Source organism: Engraulis encrasicolus, chromosome 11, assembly GCF_034702125.1.
Source record: "Engraulis encrasicolus isolate BLACKSEA-1 chromosome 11, IST_EnEncr_1.0, whole genome shotgun sequence".
Classification (NCBI taxonomy): domain Eukaryota; kingdom Metazoa; phylum Chordata; class Actinopteri; order Clupeiformes; family Engraulidae; genus Engraulis; species Engraulis encrasicolus.
In genome coordinates, this window is record NC_085867.1 from 19,293,205 (window position 1) to 19,317,659 (window position 24,455).

The 24,455-nt window shown below is 46.9% G+C and overlaps 1 protein-coding gene across 2 annotated transcripts in view; it reads right to left on the reverse strand.

Moving 5' to 3' along the window:
- Positions 1 to 24,455, reverse strand: part of tnksa (tankyrase, TRF1-interacting ankyrin-related ADP-ribose polymerase a) — a 205,440-nt gene that overhangs the window by 85,530 nt on the left and 95,455 nt on the right. The window contains exon 6 of one of the 2 annotated variants that reach the window (XM_063210186.1): positions 3,208 to 3,228. The exons of the other annotated variant lie outside the window; for it this stretch is intronic. Within the exon in view, the coding sequence (XP_063066256.1) occupies positions 3,208 to 3,228 (21 nt within the window). The remainder of the gene's footprint in view (positions 1 to 3,207; positions 3,229 to 24,455) is intronic. 2 annotated transcript variants of the gene reach the window in all.

Sequence of the window (24,455 nt, forward strand, 5' to 3'; positions counted from 1 at the left end):
GGAACCCTCTGGCGGGCCGGATGCGGCCCGCGGGCCGTATGTTTGACACCCCTGGCCTAATAGAACCCGGAAACAATGGGCCAATGGAACCTCTCTCTCTCTCTACTCTCTCTGGTACTACTCCTTGGTGAGGCTGTACTGGACTAGGCAGCTGCAGAGGGAGTCTTTTCATGGTTCTGGCTGCAGGGATGTGGGGGAAGCCTGTGTACGAGGAGACTGCTGAGGGAGGCAGTCAGATGCTAACACAGGGACACTGGATCCGCCGGTCTTCTCTAACCCCCTTTTCCTCTCTTGCCAGTCTCTCTCTCTCTCTCTCTCTCTCTCTCTAAGTGCCTGTCTCCCCCCACAGGGCTCTGGCCTCTTCGGTCTCCCCTCTCATTATCCTCCTCTGCCCTCGGTCTTCTTCTCGTCTCTCTGGACCCTTCTCTTTTCTACCACATTTGTCTCGCTGCCTGAGCCCACTAGCGGTCTCTCTCTCTCTCTCTCTCTCTCTCTCTCTCTCTCTCTCTCTCTCTCTCTCTCTCTCTCTCTCTCTCTCTCTCTTCTCTCTCTCTCTCTCTCTCTCTCTCTCTCCTCTCTCTCTCTCTCTCTCTCTCTCTCTCTCTCTCTCTCTCTCTCTCTCTCTCTCTCTCTCTCTGTGAGGAAGAGGAGCTAGCTAGCAGCTTGTTAGAAGCCACAACATGTCATGCCATCATGAAAAATAAAAACAAAATATATTTTATTTTCAGCACAGAGTAAAGCTAATGAAACAAAATGCCATCTTCCTAAGGGGCGGAGAATGTCAATTTATAAGCAAAAACATCACAAACAGAAGAAGCGTTTAGAGATGGTCTGCTGATGGGGCAAGTTAGTGCTGCGTTAAGACAGTTGGCCACAGGGACGCGAGACCAGTGGTGGTGTCAGCTGAGGCAAAGGGGCCCATCTGACATGCAGTGCGGTTCACATTCAGCTCCCTTAGCCACTTTCTCACCCGTTTTGTCACAGCATGTTGCAGCTTTATGTATAAATAATTAAATCATCTTTTAATTTTCTTATGTAATCTACTTACATTTACAAAACCCCTAAACTCAAAACAGGATTCTGAGGATTATTTGGGTCAGGGCAGGGTTCTGTCTCTGATCAAGATACAGATGTACAAAATGGCTACAAAACTACTGTTTTTGAATTGGAGGTTTGCAGACACACTCTGACCTCTGTAACTCATTTAGAGCAATGTTTGGATGACTGAGTTTAACTCTGGATTGCAGATCCACCTGCAAGGCTAAAAAATATTGAAGGAGAAAGGCTATAGTAAAAGGAGTGACGAAGAATTCACAGCCCAATCTAAACTTGAAAAGATGAATGAAAACATCCAGAAGTGCCATTGCAACGTTTACCCATCTGGGCTTTCTAGCAGAGTTACTACACGGAAGCCCCTTCTTTGAAAACGAAGAGTGGGGATTGCTTCACAAAGAACTACTGTTAAGAGCAAGCTGTAACTCAATTAAAGCAAAACTGGGGTGCGTTTCTCGAAAGCGTAGTTGTTAGCCAGTTAGCAACTTTGGTGGTTGCCAATGGGAAATTGCATTGCAAACAACAAAGCAGCTAATGTAATTAGCAACTATGGCTTCGAGAAATGTACCCCAGATCTCCTTAGGTTTAAATGTCAAGAATTGTGTCTTAAGGACAGCAACGGGTAGCACTGCACTCATCACTCACAATAACTTCAGGCTTCAGATTCCAAGAAATGTTAAATGTTTGAGTGTGGCTGAGTGTGACCTTCAAGCGGACAATGACCACAACATAAACAGGTCAAGAGGACGCAGAGGTGACTTGAGGACCGCTCTGTTTTCAGTCAACAGTTTGTACCTGAGGTGGTTCAGTTTAGTACTTTGGTAAAAGTCTGAATCGTTATTATGATAATGTGACATTTTCCCCCGTGTTTTTGGACAAATTTGCAAGAAATGGTCAAATCCTGTTTTGTTGGTCGCGTCATTATGGAGAAATGAGTGTAGACTACAGAAAGATACTTTTTGTTATTTTGAATAGCGCTGCAACATTAAGTCAATGTAAGTTTCGAGGTTTGAGTCGTTTCTGAAGGCGCTGTATATTTGGTTGGCACAGGACAAAGTCATCGGGGAATCTCTGGCGTTAATTCCACCTCTTTCATAGGACCTGAGTGGGCAGAAGCACAACTCTTAAATTTACCCCGAATCCTCAAGGCACCCACTACTCACCAACTTTTTCATTGTTTTTCTACTTAGATTTACTCCCGTCATATACTGCCAGCCCAACAGAAGTGAAGAAAAAGTGTTTTTGTTTTTTTTTAGTGACAAATGTGTGAATTATTCATCAAGAGGTAGTAAATTGAAGTAAACGTGGCAACACATTCATTTTGTCTGACAAGGTCGACAAAATGCAGAGACAGGCCTTTTTCTCTCTCTCTCTCTCTTTTTCTCTCCCATCTCTCTCTCTCTTTTTCTCTCCCATCTCTCTCTCTTTGTCTAACCCCACCCAACCCCATCCCTCACTCTCTTTCAACACATGCATGTTATAGAGCCTATAAATAATGACAAAGAAATAAAGAGCGAAGAAAGAAAATGAATGAGGTGAGAGAGGAGAAGGGGGTGGTGTCTCAGGCCATGGTGAGGAGCTGGTGGCATGTAGTGGTGGTGGTGTAGGCTAGGAAGGAGGGGCGGGGCAGCACGGCACAGGGCCAAGGCAGGCGGGGCTGAGGAGAGACAGGGGAGATGTGGGTGGGGCAGGGTGGTGAGAGAACATCTCCCATTCGCTCCTCTTTGACAGCAAGCAACATCAATCAACTCATCAAGGAAGCAGAGTACCAAGAGCTCACAACGAACCCCCCAGAGTCATACATCACCACAGCATACCATTGCATTGCATTGCATTACATTACATTACAAACGGGGGGGAATGCGGGCAAGGGAGGGGCGGGCGGATGAGATGTGACCAAAGCCAAGTGACCAAAAAAATAAAAAATAAAATGCAAATTAAACATTTTAAAAAGGGGGCCAGGTCCAATCATATGCACTGAGGGATTAGGAGCCAGCATATCGATGAGACAACAAAGCACTCAAAATTACAAACTGAAAAGTCAAAAAATGAGATAAACTGAAAGGAGACACAAAAAAATAAAAATAAAATACAAAATGAACATCATGACAAGTGCATCACTCTAAGAGCATGTTATTTTGAAAACCAACTTACCAGCATTTTTTGCGAAGTCGACTGACAGGGCAATGGCGCCAAAAATCACAAATGAAACATAACAAAACAAAAACAGGAAACAGAAAAAGAAAACAAAAAATACAAAAAAAGAACACAAAAATGATATAATGACAGCATCATATGTCATTGCAGCACAGACTTCAACTTTAAGTCAACTTCATCAACAGAGTGTACTGTATTTCACCACTCTCAATATAACACAGCTTCCTCTCATGCTCAAGTGTAGTTCTACCACAAGACAACACCATCACTGTTTTTTACAGTGATTGATGGGAAGCCCAACCTAAAGAGCTCACAGTAAATCAGAATGTGGGATGGGGTGGTGGGGGTGCAGATATGTGCGGTGTTGAAATATGGTCTTTCAGCATCCTGTTTTGACAGTACCAGGAAGCCATGGTGAGGTGAATGGATGAGAGTACATGTACATGATGAAATTCCGTTTCCTGCCCATCTTAAGCCAATGATAACGGGGTGTTGAGGAACAAAATACTGGCTTAAAACTGCAGATGGAAGATGTACCGACATCAACTATTTTCTTTAAACTGGTAGCGCTGAAAAATATCTGGTTATGGAGGTGCACGGAGCCCTAAAAACACCCAAGGCTCCAAAGCACCCGACTAGATATTTATCACAACACATTTTATTAGCAACATTTTCGGTGTTGCGTTGTACTGTAGGTTGACTTGGTTCGCCAGGATTTTCCTGGATTCATGGTCAAAACTTTCTTGGCATTTTTGGGGGGGATTTCTTGAGAGGAAATATGAAAGTGAACATAGACTATTGATAGGACCCACACATCATCAATTGCCCACAGTGTAATTCTTTACCGCAATGGACGTACATGTTAAATGTTTAAGAAGTTAAAAATGATCAAGACTGATATGGTATGATTATTTTCTTGAAAAGAACATGATTGTAAAACATGACTGTACACACAGATAAACACGCATCATCATGCAAAGAAAAACTATGTTTTTCTCTTTCTCTGAAAACAATTGTTAGTATTTGTTTAATTTTAATTATGCCATCCAGCATGCATGGCATGCACCAATAAGCAAAACATTTTGCTGAAAAGTAACTGCAGTACTGTTACTGTATGTCTGATGCATGCAGAATCTTCCATTTTGACTTGGAGCCAATGCAAAAAAGTCAAAGAATGCGCGCACATCAGTGGCACAGGTGCTGGACCAAACGTAAGATAACTGAAAAGAAAGTAAAGGTCCGCAGCACTGTTGAATGCTCCCAAATATTTATTCGACATATTAGACTTGGAGCCAATGCCTGTAGCTTGTCATTGGTTAATGAGGCGAAAGCATTCATGTTCTTGCTACTGTTTGGAACACAGCCCTAATCCTTAAGCGTCGGCTCCACAGAAAAGCCTTCATTTTCAATTAACTGCACATTTAGCCATCCTCAGACAATTTGAGCCGGTGGTATTGGCACTGTGGGTTAAATGCATAAGTTTTCTCCAATCAGCAACCGTTGCTTGCTGAAGCAAGAATTTAGCGTACGTGGATAACTTCATGGTGTTGTATAGCAGTTGTATAGCAGCCACTGTTTGTTCAGACCACAACACAATCCTTTTCTCAGTCATTGTCGACAACAATAAATTATCGTAAATCACCATGGTGACACTGACTTAATAATATATTAGGAATACGGGCCAACCTGCTTCTCCTGGAAGTAGTGAGGGAAAACAAAACCCTCCATACACACACGCACTGCTTCCCTTTAGCATTAGGCCTGAGTCCTTCACCAGCCAAAGGCTTTTCACATACAGCAGAATGAGTTATTAACTCTGCAGACAGACAATAGGCAGCTCCCAAAGGACCTGTCACGCCTTCCAAAACTGTTCCAATCCTTCCAATCCCAATCTCCTGTTTTCCTGTCTGAAACATCAAGAAAGCAGTTGGCCCCATGTGCACCTGACTGACTGCCCTTGCTGCTGCGCTGCTTAAACTCTGGAGATAAAAGACGGGAAAGCAGTAAACAAAAACAAGCCGAATAGGAGGGGAAAAAAATAAAATCCATACGGCACGGACGGAGCCACTGCTGTGAGCCAGAGCATCGCGGGTTATTGGAAGCGAGGGAAATCTCATTTGGGCCGGTCCGCAGGGGAGCGAGCGAATGGCGCTGGATTCTAAATGTTATTTTTCCACTTTCTTTTCTATCAGGCGGTGACATTCTCAAAGCTGCGCGCCGCGGTGGACTGTGGCGAGCCAGAGACGGGGCCCACGACACAACACAAGGGCTGAAGCTGAGCGGCGTTTCTGTGCCCACTGAGACCAAGGGAAAAGCTTGTAGTGCTGTAATCATGAAAGGTCTGCTGTGTGTGCGTGTGTCGTGTGCGCGCGTGTGTGTGTGTGTGTGTGTGTGTGTGTGTGTGTGTGTGTGTGTGTGTGTGTGCGTGCGTGCGTGCGTGTGCGCATTAGTGCCTGTGTGTGCGCGCATGTGTGTGTGTATTAAACTGATGTGGCAGCCTCGACCTTTCCCCTCGACGCCCCTGGAGCAATGGCAGGGAGTCTGTCACAGGGAGAGAAATAGCAGGTCTGAACAAATGCTGCCGCTGCGAGCGTGTGTGTGTGTGTTTGTGTTTGTGTGCGTGTGCGTGTGTGTGTGTGTGTGTGTGTGTGTGTGTGTGTGTGTGTGTGTGTGTGTGTGTGTGTGTGTGTAGGGGTGATATTTTTTGGGCATACATTTTGTGTGTGTGCGTGCGTATGTGTGTATTTCAGTGCAACTGCAGCTCAGCAAAGACAAACACATCAAAGAAAAAACTGACAAAATGCTGAACACATGCTGGGTATTTGCAAGATGTGCGAAAGCATTTGTAAGTCATCACTGTTCGATTATGGTGACACAGTCGTATGCATACGCCACTGCTGGTACCGGATGGGAGCAAAATGAAAAACAAAGGCAGTCAAATTCCCTAAATTCCCATGTCCCTGTCAAACCGTTTTCTTCCTCACATAAAAACATTAACCACACACACACACACACACACACACACACACACACACACACACACACACACACACACACACACACACACACACACACACACACACACACGCACACGCACACGCACACGCACTCACGCACACACACACGCACGCACGCACGCACGCACACACACGCACACACGCACACACGCACACACGCACACACGCACACACGCACACACACGTACGTACACACACACACACGCACACACGCACCGCCAAGGGTACCAGTGATGCACTTCAGTGCTTCTCTATGATTTAATCTGTTCTGGTGTCTTGCTGTGTACTCCGCTGCCAAATTGAAGGGTGTTAAGACAACTCCTCCAGGAAGACCAGAGGGGAATAAGATGGAGGGATTGATGAAACAAAGCCACCTAAACGTGTGGCAGGCAGGCAGGCAGGCAGGCAGGCAGGCACAGGTCGGCAGCTTTGCTTTTCAAGCCGTTTTAAGTTACGCCAAGGCTGCCCAGCTCCAGAGGTAACTAACATGCTCCTCGTCCTAGGAGAGACAGAGCATAGGGAAAAGAAGAAAGAAAATAGAGGAAGAGCAGCAGACAGACATAGACACAGACAGACAGGCAGACAGGCAGACAGGCAGACAGACAGACAGACAGACAGATAGACAGACAGATAGAATAGAAATAGAATTAATTATCAATTCATGAATTGTTAGTTGACTGGCCTTATCGATCGATGGACGATTAATGGATAAGCAACATTTCCATTAATATTCTTTAATCCAAAAGTAACTGAAATGTTCCCACTATTCACATGCACTTCGTCATGCCCATTTCTCCTGGATCTCTAACCAGTCGCAATTAACTTTTAATAAATTAATTGCCCACTATTCACATGCACTTCGTCATGCCCATTTCTCCTGGGTCTCTAACTAGTCGCAATTAATTGCAATTAACTTTTTAAAAAATTGCTTAATGCTTTAGTCAACTGAAGTTGATTAATCGATTCATTGTTGACATCCCTAACACACACACACGCCCACAGTGTCCCTGTGCCTTGTAACCATGACAACAGTGACGGCTTACTAAGAGCTGTTGCTATGGTAGCCATGCATGCTATAACTAGCGTCAAGTACTGGCTGTTGGCTTTACTTGTCTTTGCAGGGAGGGTGTTGTTGTGTGTTTTGGTCTGGTGTGGGTTGGGCTAGGGCAAGAGAAAGGGCAAGCGTTTGGTGTGGGTCAGGGAGAGAGTGCCGAAAGGACTCCAAACTGCTGAGCACTTCAGTCTGTGTACTCCAACAGGGTTATAAGAAGGGCAGACAGAGGAAGGTCACTTTGGCTTGGGAGTTTGAGTTTTCTAGTTACTTCAGTGCACTTTTGGATAGTCTGGAGAGTTGACTAGGCTTGACCTGTCTGTCTGTCTGTCTGTCTGTCTGTCTGTCTGTCTGTCTGTCTGTCTGTCTGTCTGTCTGTCTGTCTGTCTGTCTGTCTGTCTGTCTGTCTGTCTGTCTGTCTGTCTGTCTGTCTGTCTGTCTGTCTGTCCTGTGTTTCTGTCTCTCCGTCTGCCCAGTGACTCTGTCGGTCTGTCCTTCTGTCCGTCCTTCTATCTTGCCCGAGCAGAAACATAGTGAGCGTTGTGCTCTGCACTTGCCGGCCGAATGGAGCGGATCAATAAGACATTAAGGGCTCGCAGGACAGGCGCGGCACCACTGACGTCTCATAGGAAGGAGGGGAGATCTACAGCATCACAGTGCTGCAGGATGATCTACTCTACTGCCTGACACCCCCCCTTGCTTCCCTTACAAACTTCCAGCACCCCTCTTCCCTTCCCTTCCCTTCCCTTGCCGCCCCTTGCCGTCCCGTCCCGTCCCGTCCCGTCCCGTCCCGTCCCGTCCCGTCCCGTCCCGTCCCGTCCCGTCCCTTCCCTTCCCTTCCCTTCCCTTCCCTTCCCTTCCCTTCTCTTCTCTTCTCTTCTCTTCTCTTCCCTTCCCTTCCCGCCCCGTCCCGTCCCGTCCCGTCCCGTCCCGTCCCGTCCCGTCCCGTCCCGTCCCCCTTCTCCCTTCCCTTCCAAACCACCAGCATCCATCCACCCTCCCCCAACTCTACCACCGTCATGGCCGCTGGCCTCATTATGCAGTGGTGCCAAGGTGCTGTTTACTGGGTGTGAGTAGCCTCATAAAGACGCCTGTGGGCCTCAGGGGAGGGACATGCATGGAGAGGATGGAGAGGGGGAGGTGGGGGGAACATGAGAGGGAGCAGGAGAGAGGGACAGGGAAGGGGAGGATGCATAGAGATGATGGAGAATGAGAGAGAAAGGGAGTAGGGGAGAGGGAGAGAGGGGAGGATGCATAAAGAGGATGGGGAACGATAGAGAGAGAGAGAGATGGGAGGAAGAGGAAGATGCATAGAGGGGATGATGAACGATAGAGAGGAAGCAGGAGAGAGGGAGAGAAGGGAGAAAGGGGAGGATGCATAGAGATGATGGGGAAAGATAGAGGGGGAGCAGGAGAGAGGGACAGAAGGGAGGAAGGGGAGGATGCATAGAGATGATGGAGAATGAGAGAGAGACAGGAAGCAGGAGAGAGGGAGAGAAGGGAGAAAGGGGAGGATGCATAGAGAGGACGTGGAACGATATAGAGAGGGAGCACGAGAGGACGAGAGGAAGAGGGAGAGAGAGATAGAGGAAGGGAGGGGGGGAAGAGAGTTGAACAATCAGTCTTTGGTGGATGTCATTAATAACCACAGGCCTGGGAATGGCCTCCATCCCTAGGGAGCAGTACGACAGGAGGCACAGGCCCACGGCAAGGTCTCAGGGCTCACATTTACTATTTTTTTCCCCCCCAAGCTGCTGTAACCGCTGATTGGGATTGATGTGAAGGGGCACCTTCTTTTATCCATTACGCGAGACGCATCTCTACTGCCCAGCCTGCTTGCAGTACCCAAGGATGACATGAAAGATACGAGTTAAAGATCACTTAAGTGCTTAATGCAGGCTGGGCACCTGGTGCTCGGGAGATAAGATGACAACGTTGGCCGAGAGGGGTTTGTGTAACATGGAGCTAGAGGGGCAACAGTGCAAGATTGTAATGCGATAGCACGTTTTGTGTCACAATGTCGCCCATCTGCTCTCACAAAGTCTGCCTGCTGACAATTCAGTGTGTTGAAGTGCACTCAAAGGTTACTCGGGTGGTTTCTAGTCTCCACAGCCCAGGACAAGTCAATGGGGAAATAAACACAGCAGCTTGTGCCAAGTGTAAACAACTCCAGCCAATCCACTTCTTCAGACTAAAAAGACCATAATTGGGTCATGGTCAGGGCCAGTGATTGCTTAGTAATGGCATCGAAAGATCTTTAACCCTTTTCTGGAGTCACGGATGACAACTTTAAATGAGAATTTTTGCAAGCGTACCTTGGTGACTAGTTACTGGATGGCTATGCATCTTACTGAATACCATTGTAAGAACTCTGGAATCCTGCAGGGTAGTTTTGTACCCTGCAAAAACAGACACAATCAAAGTTTGGCTGTGGGTCGCCCATTGAAATTATTAAACTACACACCACAGTGGAGAGAGGTAGCAAGAGGGGGAGAAGGAGGGAGAGAGGGAGAGAGAGAGAGAGAGAGAGAGAGAGAGAGAGAGAGAGAGAGAGAGAGGGAGTGTGTGAAAGAATGCAAAAAGAGACAGAGAGCATGCATTGGTGAACACTGCTGTTCACAATGCTTAGCACGCCACGGAACAAATTCATGACAGGTACAGCAATTTACAACTGCGCTTTCCTTTCATCTTCGCTCATTTGCTGTAATTATTTGGGGCTTTCTTGCTCCACTTCACACCGATAGAGATACACCGAGGAGTCCATCATCGATTCCCCCCTCATCATCATCGCCCTCCTCACCCTTGTCACAGCACCAGAAAGAAAGAAAGGAAAGAGAAACCCTCCTTCTTGCTCTCTTCTTCCTCTGAGTGGGAGAGACAAAGAGGCAGCTGCGGGCGGAAACAGCCTCAAATTGTCAAAATGGATCATGCCTCAGACGGCCTGACGCAGCCCATAATCTAATTCTGCCAGAGTTTTGTCGTACAAATGACCAAAAAGTCTTTCACATGTTGTGAAGAAGATGGAAGAAGAAATGGGTTGTGATAATGGTGGTGGTGGATAATGGTGGTGGTGGTGGTGGTGGTGGTACTGGGGGCGTTTGGGAGGATGGGTATGATTGACTTCTGTAAGTGGGGCTTAAGAAAAACAAGCGCTGTTTTTTTTTTTTTTTTAGCACTTAAAACTCCTCTGCTGTAAAAAGAAATACAAAGAAGAAAAAAGATGTGGGCGTATAGCTACAGCATCCAGCAAGAGGAAGAGGGAGAGAGAGAGAGAGAGAGAGAGAGAGAGAGAGAGAGAGAGAGAGAGAGAGAGAGAGAGAGAGAGAGAGAGAGAGAGAGAGAGAGAGAAGACTGCGAAAAGACATACCCAAGCAATCATGCCAGGTTGTGTCTGGATCCAGAACAGAGTGAGGAAGAGAATGAGAAAAAAGAAAATCTCAACACCGAGAGGCAGAGAGAAAGAGAGAGAGGGAGGGGTATGCCCAAGCAATCATGCCAGGCTATGTCTGGAAACAGAACACAGAAGGCGAGAAAGAGAGCAAAAGGAGGGAAAAAAAATTGAAAGCAAGAGAGGAGAAAGAGGTAGAAGGGGAGAGAGAGCGAGACAGAAGAAGAGAGGGTGAGAGACAGAAAAAGAGAGAAAGCAGGGGTATGCCCATGTTCAAGCAATCCTGCCAGTAATGTGTTTGGAGGCATAGCACAGGACAGGGACAACAAGTGCCAAGCTAAACCTCTCCAGGCGCTGCGCTGTGCTGCGCTGCACTGCACTGCACTGTGTGCCGCCCACCTCCATTCTAGGGGTGTATATCAGAGCCTTCATGGCGTTTCGATTCAATATCGATTTCTTAGGCCAACGATTCGATTATTTTCGATACGGCTCTATGATTCGGTTCATATTTTTTCCACCTTAGAGGTTTGGCTTGTGTGTGAAATGTTAAATACATAAACAAAAGCTGAAATATCTACATACATTTTGTTTGAGGAACATTGTTATTACAATCAGTATTATTAATGCATGAGCAAAATAAAATAATGAAATAAAAAACTAGTACAATCAATAATCATAATTAAAAAATCGATTAATCGATTAATAACGATTGGAATGGACGAATCCATTAATGGAATCACCAGCTGTAGGATTGATGCATCGATACAAATCGATTCCTATTTATAATAATAATAATAATAATAATAATAATAATAATTGTATTTGTATAGCACTGTGTCATACAAGGCATGTAACTCAAAGTGCTTAACAAATGGGAAAAAAAAAACATTGTTAGAGATAGATTTAAAAGGAGAGGTATAGAGGAGAGGCAGAAATAGCAGGAAGGCAGAGGAAGAAGAGATAGACAGAGATTGTAGAGTCATAAGGTCAACGTAGGTTAGGACCAGGATTCTTAGATGCGTAAGGTCCATAGTGGCTGGGCCTATCATAAGTCATAGATAGTCACACAGAGATTTACACCCCTACTCCACCCCCCACCCCCAGCACCTGCTCTCACTACTGGGGCAGCAGCAGTCACATCAAGACAAGTGAAGTGAAGTGTTTGACTTTGGAGTGGGCTGCCAAACTTGCCCCTTTTTTATTTACAGGAGCTTTTTTATTTACACTTTTCTCCACTGATCCATAGCTTAGAGGTGGGCAGAATTAACGAACGTGAAGAGAAAAAAGAAAATTGGCAGGGGGCATGGATCATACAGCATCATACAGTTGAGGAAAATAAAGACTCAGGGGGTGCTGTGCACTGCATGCAGCAGCACCCCTACCAAACACATGTGGACCCAGGTTCGAATCCAGCACGGGTCGTTTCCCGGCCCTATCCCATCTCTCTCTCCCTACTACTTTCCTATAACACCTCGACTATCAAAATCATAACAAAGGCACAAAAAGCCCATAAAAATACTTTTTGAAAAAATCACTGAGTACGAAAAGGAGAATAGTTCAGGTGAGAGCATTTTCTGGCTTTGATGTTGTGCTTCTCCTAGCGGTCCGCTTAAGTCCGCACGACACGAGCAGTCGGGAGCACATGAGACTGCTCAAGAGACGACAAACATACACATGTGAGTGAGCATGCTCGAGGCAGCGGAAAAAAGTGAAATAAACTCACACTGTACGCGAACGCACGCACGCATACACACAGCCATAAGTCTAAGAGGTCACCGACCGCTCAAGTTCATCGGGAAACAACCCACTTCCTAGAGGCAAGCTTTTGATCTGCCGCAGCTGCACTGTCACGAAGGAGGAGAAGAAGAAGAAAGAAAGAAAAAAACAAGAAAAAAACAAGACAAAGCAATGCTTGCCCTTTAAAGCTGTGTGGTCTGAGGAAGTGGAATGGGAGCAGCACACTGTCTTGCCGACACTAGAGAGAGAGAGGCATGATGGGAGTTTGAAGAAGAAGGGGAAAAAAAACAAAGATGGATGGAACGGTAAGGTCAGCGGCGCAGTGAGACACGAGGCGGGCGTGAGTGATGGGGGCGGCGGCTAGAGACGCTAGGTGGGGGAGAAGAAGGAGTGATTAGTCTCTCCCCTTGGCGCCTCCGGAGGCTGTCAGCAGTGGCGCGCTCCCCAGCCGACCGGGTTAATAATGTCATGTGCCCTGTTACTCCTCATCTTTTGACACTCGCCACACGAGTTGGCCACCCAACACACCCAAACACCAGCACACAGACAGTGGCACACTGGAGTAGACGCCAGATGCTGCCTGTCCCTTTCTTCCCTCTGCTACACTGTGGAAGAGATGCAGAACAAATACACAAATGCACACAAATACCTCTTTTTAATATACTGTATGTTCTCTATATGTCTTCTGCAGTCTTGCACTTTAAATGTCTATGTGTGTTGTATACTGTCTACAGTATGTCTATACTGTCTATGTCTATACCTAAAGAATGTCTATGTCTGCATGGGAAAGAAATGTAATTGCAAATCTTTGTATGACCAGTGCATGTAAAGAAATCGACAATGAAGCTGATTTGACTTGACTTGGAGTAGCATAGTGTCAGAGATGCACAGTACACAAGGGCTGCATCTCATTTCTCCCCACTCACACCTCACTTCACTTTGTATCTTCCACTCTTCACAGTGGGGATCCCAGCCTCTCTCCAATTCAATGGGAGATTTTAAACACCTCAGTCTTGAAGCACCTCACTCTTGGGGCACTACACTTTCACAAGCACCCATGCATCTAACAGGGAGTGTTCAGGGCAAAAAATGAGTGGAGGAGGTAGCAATGGCCCATAGGCTTAGACTTACTCCTATATTGTCATTTCAGACATACACCAGCAGTGCACAAATTGAATGAGACATTGTTGATTGGCTCCCTGTACTGTATACACAAGCGTATCAAAGACACATCCAGGAGAAGCGAAAACCACAAGAGAGGCACACGTACGGGTAGGCTAGCCTGCTCAACACATCTCCAAGACAAAAAAGAAGTACAAACTGGGAAAAAATATGCATGAGAAGAAAAATGCGGTTCTGTTGATACAGGTATGAATACATTCCTGTGTAATACCTCTACTGTACATTTCTTAAGTGACATAAAAGGAGACAGCTTGGGCATTTCAGCAATGGCATGAAAAGGGACATTTCGGGCATTTCAGCAATGGCATGAAAAGCCAAAGCTCGGCCATCTCGGCAGTGGCATGAAAGAGGGAAAGCTTGTGGGCATCTCTGAAACTACACTTGAAGTTGGCACTTGAAACATGAGACGTGACATAAAAAAAGAGAAAGCTTGGGCATTTCCAAACTATGCACATTTAAAGTTGGCATTTGAAACAGGGAGGGAGAAAAACAAGCATAGGAATTTTGGAAGGCATGAGAGTGGGCTCAGCTGCAGCGAGAGAGAAAAAGTGAGAGCCATTCTAAGTTTGGCTTGGAGCGTAGGAGGAACTTCTACCTGGTGAGTAGGCTGAAGTGGGAGAGCACCATCAGGCAATGTGCCAGCAGGCAACGAGCACTCTCTCTCTTCGATTTGGAAAGGTACACCACACTGAGTGGGCCCTCGTACCATTTGATAACCATGTGATGAGCACATGACGTAAGCTATGGTGACTTGCCATCTCCGATTGTCAGGCCATTTGAAATACAGCGGCAAGTGGCCATAAGTTTGTGGGGGATAAGAGCTTTGAATGTTTTTCCTTCAAAAGTGATTTTGCTCTCTGGTCACAGAGAGGGGGCGGAGTAATGGCTGTCGCATTATACCCCGCCGAATGAACACTTTACTCAGATTCCTCTCCTCTCTCCATGGCTTTCTTTCACCGTCTCTCTCTCTCTCTCTCTCTCTCTCTCTCTCTCTCTCTCTCTCTCTCTCTCTCTCTCTCTCTCTCTCTCTCTCTCTCTCTCTCTCAGCTGGTATGATGTCTCTCTCTCTGTCTCCCACTCTTCTCTCACTCATCTCCCGCTCTCTCTTTCTCTGTATAGACCTGAATGTCTAAGAAATAGAAGGACCCCATCCCTCTCTGTGTGTCTCTTTCTCTCTCTCTCTCTGTCTGTCCATCTCTCCCTCTCTCTCCAGACCTGCATGAGCGTCTGAAACATAGGAGAATTTCTCACTTCCGACAGAGCACATCAGCAGCAGCAGGCGAGCAGAGTGTTGGCTGCTAGCTAGCTCCCCTTAAATGTAATTGTACCCTGGTGACACAGACGGGTGTCTGGGTGCTTAGTGAACCCACGAGTGTAATTTCCTCCTACTTTGCAGCTGCATCCAGCCAGGCAGGCAGGCAGGCAGGCAGGCAGGCAGGCAGGCAGGCAGGCAGGCAGGCAGGCAGGCAGGCAGGCAGGCAGGCAGGGAGACAGGCAGGCAGGCAGGCAGGCGGGCAGGCAGGCAGGTAGGCAGGCAGGCGAAGGCTCCTGGCCATGTCTGCTCCCTGTCCCTTCTGAAGCCCTTATGGGCATGCCTGGGCTGCTAGGTAATGGTCGCAAACGATTGCTCTGGTTGGGACGACCACCCCCCACCCCCCCACGGCAGGGGAGTTAAGCACCTCTTCACGGTGGTGGCCACACAGACCATTTGGCCCCGAGGGAGGTAGACAGACAGTGGAGAAGGAAAGAGAGAGAAGGGGGACATGCAGGGAAGGAGAGAGGGATGGAGAGAATACACCGAAATGGAGAGAACGAATGAAATGGAAGAAAGGTAGAAAGTTCTAAGGGTTGTGTTGCTGGGCAGAGAAAGATGGGGAGAGAAAGCAAGGGAGGAAACAGCAGAGAAATACATACAACAACGATGCAAATGGTAAGGAGGCTTGAAAACATGACGGCTGATTGGGGTGAGAGGGCAGAGGACTGTGGATAACAAGGGGAATCTCTCTCCGTCTCCGTCTCGGTAAGAAGGGGCCAGGGGCTACACGGGGGGGCTGACCATTAGGACTCTACGGCCTAATGTGGCATGTCATTATGGGTAAGCCATCAACTAACCCCCACATGTGGAGACAGGAGACCCTTGCTGTCCAGGAACTGAAATTGGGGCAATGCACCAAAGGGAGAGCACCTAACCCCGTCCACCCAACCCACCCACACACCCACCCACACACACACACACACCCACACACACTCACTCTGTTGTGCATGCATGCACGCACACGCACACACACGCGCATGCACACACACACACACACACACGGAGAGAGAGAGAGAGAGTGACAGAGGGAGAGAGAGAGAGTGACAGGGGGAGAGAGAGAGAGAGAGAGAAACAGAGAGAGAGAGTGTTTACCGTTCCATAAAAGCAATAACCAGTCTTGAAGAGTCCCTTTGTGTCAGCCTGATTAAATCAAACTCCAACATATCGCCATTACCAAGTCGCCATTCATCTAAATGTGACTGCTCGCTCATTAGCTAGCTTCTGACTGCTTATATCTTTCAGCACTCTGCCTGAACAGCAAACGCTTCGCAGTGGGGTATTAACGTCAGTCTCTCTATTATCTGAATGCCTCTCTGCCTGGAAATTTATGCACACATTGTGTTTTCTGTTGGTCTGACAAGTGCAACATATTTGCTCCTGGCATGTGCAAGCCCAGCAAAAAGAGAGAGGACGAGAGAGAGAGAGAGAGAGAGAGAGAGAGAGAGAGAGAGAGAGAGAGAGAGAGAGAGAGAGAGAGAGAGAGAGAGAGAGAGAGAAAACAGTGACTCATTCATTGTCTGGATCAAAGCGTCAGCCACATGACTAAAACGTTTAATGGTTTTAGTGGGAGGAGGATGAAGACAGGTGTTGCCAATTCTTTATGAAGCAAGCAGGGGTGGAGAGAGGAGGAGGAGGAGGAGGAGGAGGAGGAGGAGGAGAGGAGAGGACACAGAGTGGAATGGAGGGGGGAAAGGTGGGTGGATGGACTGACGGACCGACCTGGCGTATAACAAAACACGTGCCCACGTACGCACATGCAGGCTGTGCAAGTAGTGCCTGTTTCAGGGTGCATGCAGAGTGCGTTCAGGTGCTAAGCGAGAGGGGAGGGGACCGGGGGGGGGCAGAGGACCGAGGCAGAGGCAGAGTGAGTGCACATGGTTGGGGGCGTAGGGTGAGAGGAACTGATGGAATGGGGATGGGGATGGGGGAATGGGTTCATGGACGGGCAGACCGCTCCAGTGAACACAACGTTCTCTTGGGGAGCATCTTCCAACATATACTGCCCTGATGATGACCAGGAGAGCTTTCTGGGAAAATATATGACCATGAAAGCACACAGCACAACACAACACAGAGAGGGGCAGTGATCCTGAGAAGGCAGCCATCCCCATGATAAAACAAACCTAAAGGCCACCGCCTGATTGTTTTCTGTTGTTGTTTGTTTATCTTGAGGTTTTTTTTTTGTTACATGAAGTTTGTACTTTTTTTGTTTTCTTTGAAGGCTGATGCACTGAACCTTCCGATTGAAGATTAAGAAAAAAAGAAGCATGCTGGACATAAAAAACCTTGACATTTAACTTGCAAAGATTTTGCCAGACATCTGATAATCAATAAATCAATGTCCTCACGAAGGTACTGTTTGTTTTCTGTTCTGCACTGTTCTTGGAGGAAAATGCCCCCCCCTAAAAAAAAAAGCTCAGGAAAGCTTCGAAGGCCAAGGCTACGAAGAAAAAAATATTACAGGGAAATAACTCTGGTTTTTACGTCAGGGCCTTGGACTGAACTCGCAAAAAAACTAAAGAGACTGGCACGGCAGGGCAACGGCGATGAAAAATGCCCGCCTTCATGAGGCGAAGAAGAAAAAAAAGTATTACATTATCAACACAGAATAATGCACCTGTAAGCTGAAATTTTATGACGAATGGAGAACACAAGATTAGAGCAGTCAAGGGCGAACTTCCCTTAAATTATTTCCCCGGGGAGCCGACTGTGGACAGGCTACGCATCGACGGGGGCGGGGGGTTGGATTTATAACTCCAATGCGCCAGCGGAGTGACAAACAGTGATAGGAATACAACAACATGACGGCAAAAGCAGTATTGCCAAAAAAAGGTATACGGGTAAAGAATTACACTGGATGGGCGGAAGGCAAGAGTGCTTGCTGTACAGCATGTACCACCACATCCAGTCCTAAACAACTCGGAAAACCTTGACATTTTGCAAATACAAAGACCTACTACAACCAATTTCTTGGTACCTGAACCAGAAGCTAGAAGAAGAAATGAGTTTTAATAATAACGGCAATAACAGCTTTTCATTTCCTATAATATGCATGGCACCTTCATTCATTCATTCATTCATTCATTCATTCATTCATTCATTCTGTGGCTTAGCAATTTCACACAGTTTAAAGTAGCCATTACTCAGTACTCCGAGTAGCAACCGCTGGGAGGTCGCTAAGCCATAGACACGGCTCCTGGAGGGTCGTTACCACGGCAATAAGCGCTCCCCGGTGAGCCAGTGTGCCGTGCACTGGGAGACCTCTTCAGCGCGGTCCGCTCCCTGCCGACGTGCGCCAACGTAATGGAGCTCTAACTGATGGACTGGGGGGCTGAATAGCTTCTCCTCAATTACGACTCAATAAGCCAGCACCTCTGAATGCACCTGGCTAGCACTGAGGTCAGGGACAGCACAGAAGAAGCTCGGGCCCACACTTTCAAAAAAGTACAAGTCCTGCAGGAAGAACTGAGGAAGTAGAATGAAAAAAAGAAAAGTAATGTATAGGAAAAAAAGCTATTCAATAGTGCCATTTCTTTTATATCTAGTTTTATAGCTAGTGTGTTTTACAGTGTGCGTGCGTGTGTGTGTGCGTGCGTGTGTGTGTGTGTGTGTGTGTGTGTGTGTGTGTGGTGTCCGCATCTCGAACCCAGGAGCACAAAAACCATTACTGAAAATCACCAAACCAAATTATGGGAGGAGATACCTCATTGAAAAATACATCAGAACTATAATACATAAAACAAAACAAATAAATAAGAAAAGCAGAAGAGCGTTGGTGCACAGAGCGAGGTCAGAGAGAGATCAGAGCACGGGGGAACAAACTTCACCACAGAAAAAGAAAGAAGAGTACCAACAGACTATGTAAGATGATGAACCAAAAAAGAAAAAACCCTAGAAAGAGAGCATGGAGAGGATGGATATCAAAAAAGAAAAGACCCAGAAACAAAACACGGGTGAGTTCGGCAAACACTAGGAGCTTCTTCCCCCCCTTTGGTTAATTAGCGCTCAGCACGATAGTTTGCCTTGAGCACACTGAGTCTCCAGCCGTTAATATCAGAGAACTCCTGCCTGCCGCAACAAGGCCGGGTGCGAGCGAAGCAAGGCAGGCTGGGATGCAGTGTTCCTGCGAACCGTAAACAATGGGGCAATGCCAAACATCCCCGCTGAGCCTTCACGACTGACATATGGCTCTCACCCGGCCTCTCATTTTCTCCATTTCTTTTTCCATCGCTCCATTTTTCCATCTCTTCGTTGATCTCTCTGTACTCATTTTCCAACAGTCAGTCAGTCAGTCAGTCTGTCAGTCAGTCAGTCAGTCAGTCAGTCAGTCAGTCAGTCAGTCAGTCAGAGTCTCTCTCTCTCTCTCTCTCTCTCTCTCTCTCTCTCTCTCTCTCTCTCTCTCTCTCTCTCTCTCTCTCTCTCTCTCTCTCTCTCTCTCTCTCTCTCTCTCTCTCTCTCTCTCTCTCTCTCTATCTCTACCTCCCTTCATCTCTCACTGACTACCTGTCCGAGCAACATAAAAACACACATTTTGATGCGGAGCTTTATGTGAGACATGGGCCAACACTGAAGGAGGTAAAGTACATATCCTACAGACACAGGCACGGTTCAAAGCGAAGCCTATTTACTTCTCGGATTGGAAGGGAGAGAAACACTAGCCTTGGTCTCATTAGCCGCGCTTCAGCGGCCCGGGGCCGCCCGGGGCTCAGGAGAGTGGCCGGCTCGGAGCTGCCGGCCCGGGCCATTTTTTGCCTGATCGGACTCATAGCCGACCCCAGGCACATTCAGGTACACGCCTTGTTTGTGAAACGTCAGTCGGGCACAGCCCACTTTCGCCCCAAATCACAGAAGGACAACAACAGAACAACGACAAAGAATAACAACATGCCCATTAACAACATGCATTCAACCAGCCATTATTGTTTAGCAATCGTTCAGCACTTATAAGAAGACGGTACTTAGAGGTGTGAATGCAGATTAAAACATGGCAAAGCTAGCAGCCATGTCAAACTTGTAGCCCAAGTTAAAATTTGAATTGGATCATATGCGAATCATGAGAATTGAGCACACAGCACCAATATCAACAAATATGTATTTATTTTCTATCACTAATGACGGACATTTAGGTAGTGTGCTTGTAGGTCCAGGTAAGATGACTGTCTTGTCTAAAAACGAACATTACACAAACTAGCAGTGCGCTAAAAACATGCTAAAAGCATGCTAACAAAATCATCACCTGGAGTCTGCCTGATCTGACACCCAGACCAACGAAGCTAATTTGGTCAAAATCCAAAAAACAAGAAGTTATTATCTTACTCTTGGCGTAATCACAGGTAGGCTACTTGTGGGTTGAATCAAATAATTCCAGAAACTCGTCAACAACTCCAGAAAGTAATGTGATGATGCTTTGTTTATTAACTGTAGCCATTCACTTGAATGGAACTCTGCAGCACTCATCTGCTTGTTAATGCGGACTCTGGGGGAGACTGCCTGCCGCAAGTGTCCTGCTACGGAACACAGAGAGATGAGCCACGCACGCGACTCTCCTCAACACGGCTGTAGTGATTAACCAGCCATGGAAAAAATAAATTGAGACTGTGAATTGCGATGTTTACAAGGAAATAATTTTAATCAATAACAATGAAATACCCAAAAAAGCAATACCCATGTCAGATTCGAATATTAATGGCCAATTAATATTCGTTCGAATGTCTCGAATTTTCTTAACATTCGACTTATATTCGAATATCGAATATCGAAGTCAAAGGCTTAGTGGAAAGCATGCCAAATCACGATAATGGCACAAGAGTTGGCGGCTAAAAGCAGAAAAAAGCGACATGACTTAGCTATGACATCAAGTGGTGCCCATGATGCCCTGATAACAACAAAAAAGTTATGTTGGCTAAATAACTTTAAAAACACAAACAGAAGTGCCAAGGTTGCATCTTATGAAATTATGCCATAAGAAAGCCAAACACCCCAAACTAATGCTTAACCATAATTTGCCCAGAATTTAGCGATAAGTCCCCCATGCAGCCACATTATTACACAGAGGTTGACCCCGCCTCCGAGCCTCGGCGGTGCTTGCTGGCCCATCGAATTCGACGGGCCAGGGAAAACGGCCCTTAGCCCCACAACCTGGCCCGGCGGCCATCTTTAGCACCTAGCCCCCTTTTGATGAGATCACCGTCAGCCCCCTTTTGTCCGGGCCAGCCCGGGGCTGGCCCTGCAGTGAGACTAAGGCTACTGTGGTGCAGAAGTCTCTGGGCAGACTAGAGAGTTGATATACGCACTGAGGCAGAGCACAATTGCCAAGTCCTTTCTTCTCTGTGCTTATTTTATGGCTCCCTCAGTGCCTGTGTTATCAGCGCTCGGACATGGCATAAATGGGCAAGGAATGGACTATTCAATAAAGATGCAGCACCCCCCCCCCTCCCCCCGCCCAGCTTACAAAACATATACAGTCACAGACACACAAACAGACAGAGAGAGAGGGAGTGAAAGAGGGAGGGAGAGAGAGAGAGAGAGAGAGAGAGAGAGAGAGAGAGAGAGAGAGAGAGAGAGAGAGAGAGAGAGAGAGAGAGAAGGGGGGGGGGGAGAGAGAGAGAGAGAGAGAGAGAGAGATGGCGGGAGGTAGAGGAAGAGAGAGAAATGTGAACTGTAGCCCACTGGTCTGCAAGAGGCCAGGTAGGTTGTCTTCCTCTTGAGAACAGTATAAAACCCAATTACCCGGCATAAGAAACAGCTGTGGGGTAAACACGGAGGCAATTACACGGCAAACAGAGACGTTCCGAATCACGAAAAGAGCTGAAAATAGCCCAAATAGACCCTTTGGACACACGCACACAAAAAAAACAAAATGTACAGTACGACACCTCAATCCCCATGCCATATTCTTGTATGACTAACTGGACAAAAACAACAAGGCGCAAATAGAGAGAGAGAGAGAGAGAGAGAGAGAGAGAGAGAGAGAGAGAGAGAGACAGAGAGAGAGACAGAGAGAGAGACAGAGAGAGAGACAGAGACAGAGACAGAGACAGAGAGATAGGTACACAAAGAAACAGACAGAGAGAGAGAGACATGGAAAGGTCAGCGGAAGTGAGCGAGCGATCCAAGATGACAGAGAGGCGAGACAGCCCTTTGTCTAACTGCACTACCTTAAGGTTAAGGACGAGCTGTATAAATCCAATGACCGAATAAGTCCACACTAAAGAAGCCCTTGGTTTGGCAATTAGTGAGCCACCATTTTTCCTCCAGGGAAGAGAGTACTCTTAAGGTGACATGGTCTTACTGATCAGAATAAGACCGAAACCAAAAAGAAAGAAAAAAATACTTTCTGTTGTGAGCAGTGGATTTTTTTTAAGTTCTTAAAAAACTGTCCGTCACCTCAAGTTATCGTCTGGGAGAGGAAACTTGTTTGGCAGTAAATCAAGCAGGCTGGCTGGCTGGCTGGCTGGCACGGAGTGTCTAGATTCTCAAACTTTCAGTTCATCAGTCTGGTCACATAACGCTGACAATGGAATGGTGCAACGGACTCCCATCAATGACGCAATCCAGAAAATCAGTTCCTGTGACCATGCTGGTCCTGACTTGGCAATCAAAGCAATCTGAAACCTCCACTCCACACACTCTGCAACCTTAACCTTAGAACCAAGTCAAACTGCAAACTTTCCAGCTACATAAAAAGATGTTCGCGACCAAATGAGCTGCATTTATTCAAAGCGACTAACAATTAGGTAGAGGGCATTGGCTACAGTGCCTAGAGCAATGAGCGGTTTGGTGCATTGCTCAAGGGAGCTTCAGCCCTTCATAGACCCCTTAGCTCAGGGATGTAGAAAACAGAGTGGCCTTCCTATTCTGCTGGTGCAACAGGGTTGTTCAGTTCTTCAGGTACAGAGCATTGGTTACAGTCCCTGAAGCAATATAAGATTAGGTTGCCTTGCTCAAGGGCACTTCAGTCAGGCTGTTGGGAGCAGAGTGCCTATGCTGTTGGTGCATCAGGGTTGCGTCTCTGGCCCATTCCTCCTATCCTCTCAGTGTCAAGCGTGTGTCTAACACACCAGACACAATCTCATCAACTAGCCACCACCAAGGGCCAGGGAGCTGTTGAACTGTAACGCTAAGCCTTCTTCATAAAGGCACCTTGCCAACGTCAGCTTTAAACGCAGTGTTTAGAGCAGCTATAGCTAAGAGAGGAGGGGGAAAAAAAGAGGCAGCGAGCCATTAAGTACTCCGACTCGAGTCGGCACTTTTGAAGATGCAGCAAAACACGGCCGTAACTTTTTCTTCGTTTTCCCTTTATTACACGCTCGCACACGCACATGCACATGCACACACACCACACACACACACACACACACACTTCAGGCACTCAAGATTCCCTTGGCAATGCTGTAAACACCAAACAAAGAGGGGGGAGGAGGATCCTCTGTAGTCCTTCAAGCTCATCAACAGAGCATAAGGACCGGCGGGACCCATAGAGGCAGAAGCGTGAGAAGCCGGGAGAGAGAGAGAGAGAGAGAGAGCGAGAGAGAGAGAGAGAGAGAGAGAGAGAGAGAGAGGGCAGAATGAGTCGAGCCAGAGACGTGCTGATGAGTACATGATGACGGTGCACGACAGCCTTCTCGTCTCGCTAACAGGGCATCGCGCCCCGCGCCTCAAGCATTGATTATGATTACGACTGCTGCGGCTGCTGCTGCCACGCATGCATGGCCTACAACGTTCGTTGTCATCATCACCACATCCCTGATGAAGCTCAATTAAAATCAAGCGGCAGGCTGTTTGCCATTTAGTGGCATTGCAGCAGCAGGGGGGATGTGGGAGCAGGAAGTAAGGTGGTAAGTGGTAAGAGAAGCGTTAAGTAGGGGATTACAGCGGAGACAACAAGGTAGGGCTATAAACAGTTGCGCAAAAAACACGACAATTACTGCATACGACTGTAGTGTTGAAGTGGAATTACAGTACGACTGAGACGACAAGGTATGGATTATGGACAGTTGTGTAAAAACGCGACCATTGTAATTATTGCATACAACTGTTGTGTTGAGGTACTGTAAGTAGGGAATGCAACAGAGACGGCAAGGTATGGCTTAGACAGCTTTTCTCTTTGTTCTCTGTGATGGAGACAGGATGGAGCGGTTATCTTCAGCTCCCATGTGCTGTTTCTTGTGGCTAGCATCGCCTAGCATTAACAACACATCAATCCACGTTTTATGTGCATTAAAACCTCTGCACTATTATTTTATGTTTGCAAATATACCAAATGTAAACCAATAGATGTGTCGGGTAAACTCACTGTTAGATAAGGAAAGCAATTGTATAACATTCTGCTTATTATTCTAGCTTTTACATTACTGGTACGATAATTCAGTACAATTTCTTGCTGATGCCATTACACATTCTGTTGGTCATACTATCGTATACTTATGTGCAAGTAGACATACACAGAGAACACATACATTGCACACACATATTGATGGCCTGGATGTGTGGTGTGTGTATGACTGGATCGATATATAGTCAATCGTAGACGCTTCCCCTGTGACACGGTCACCT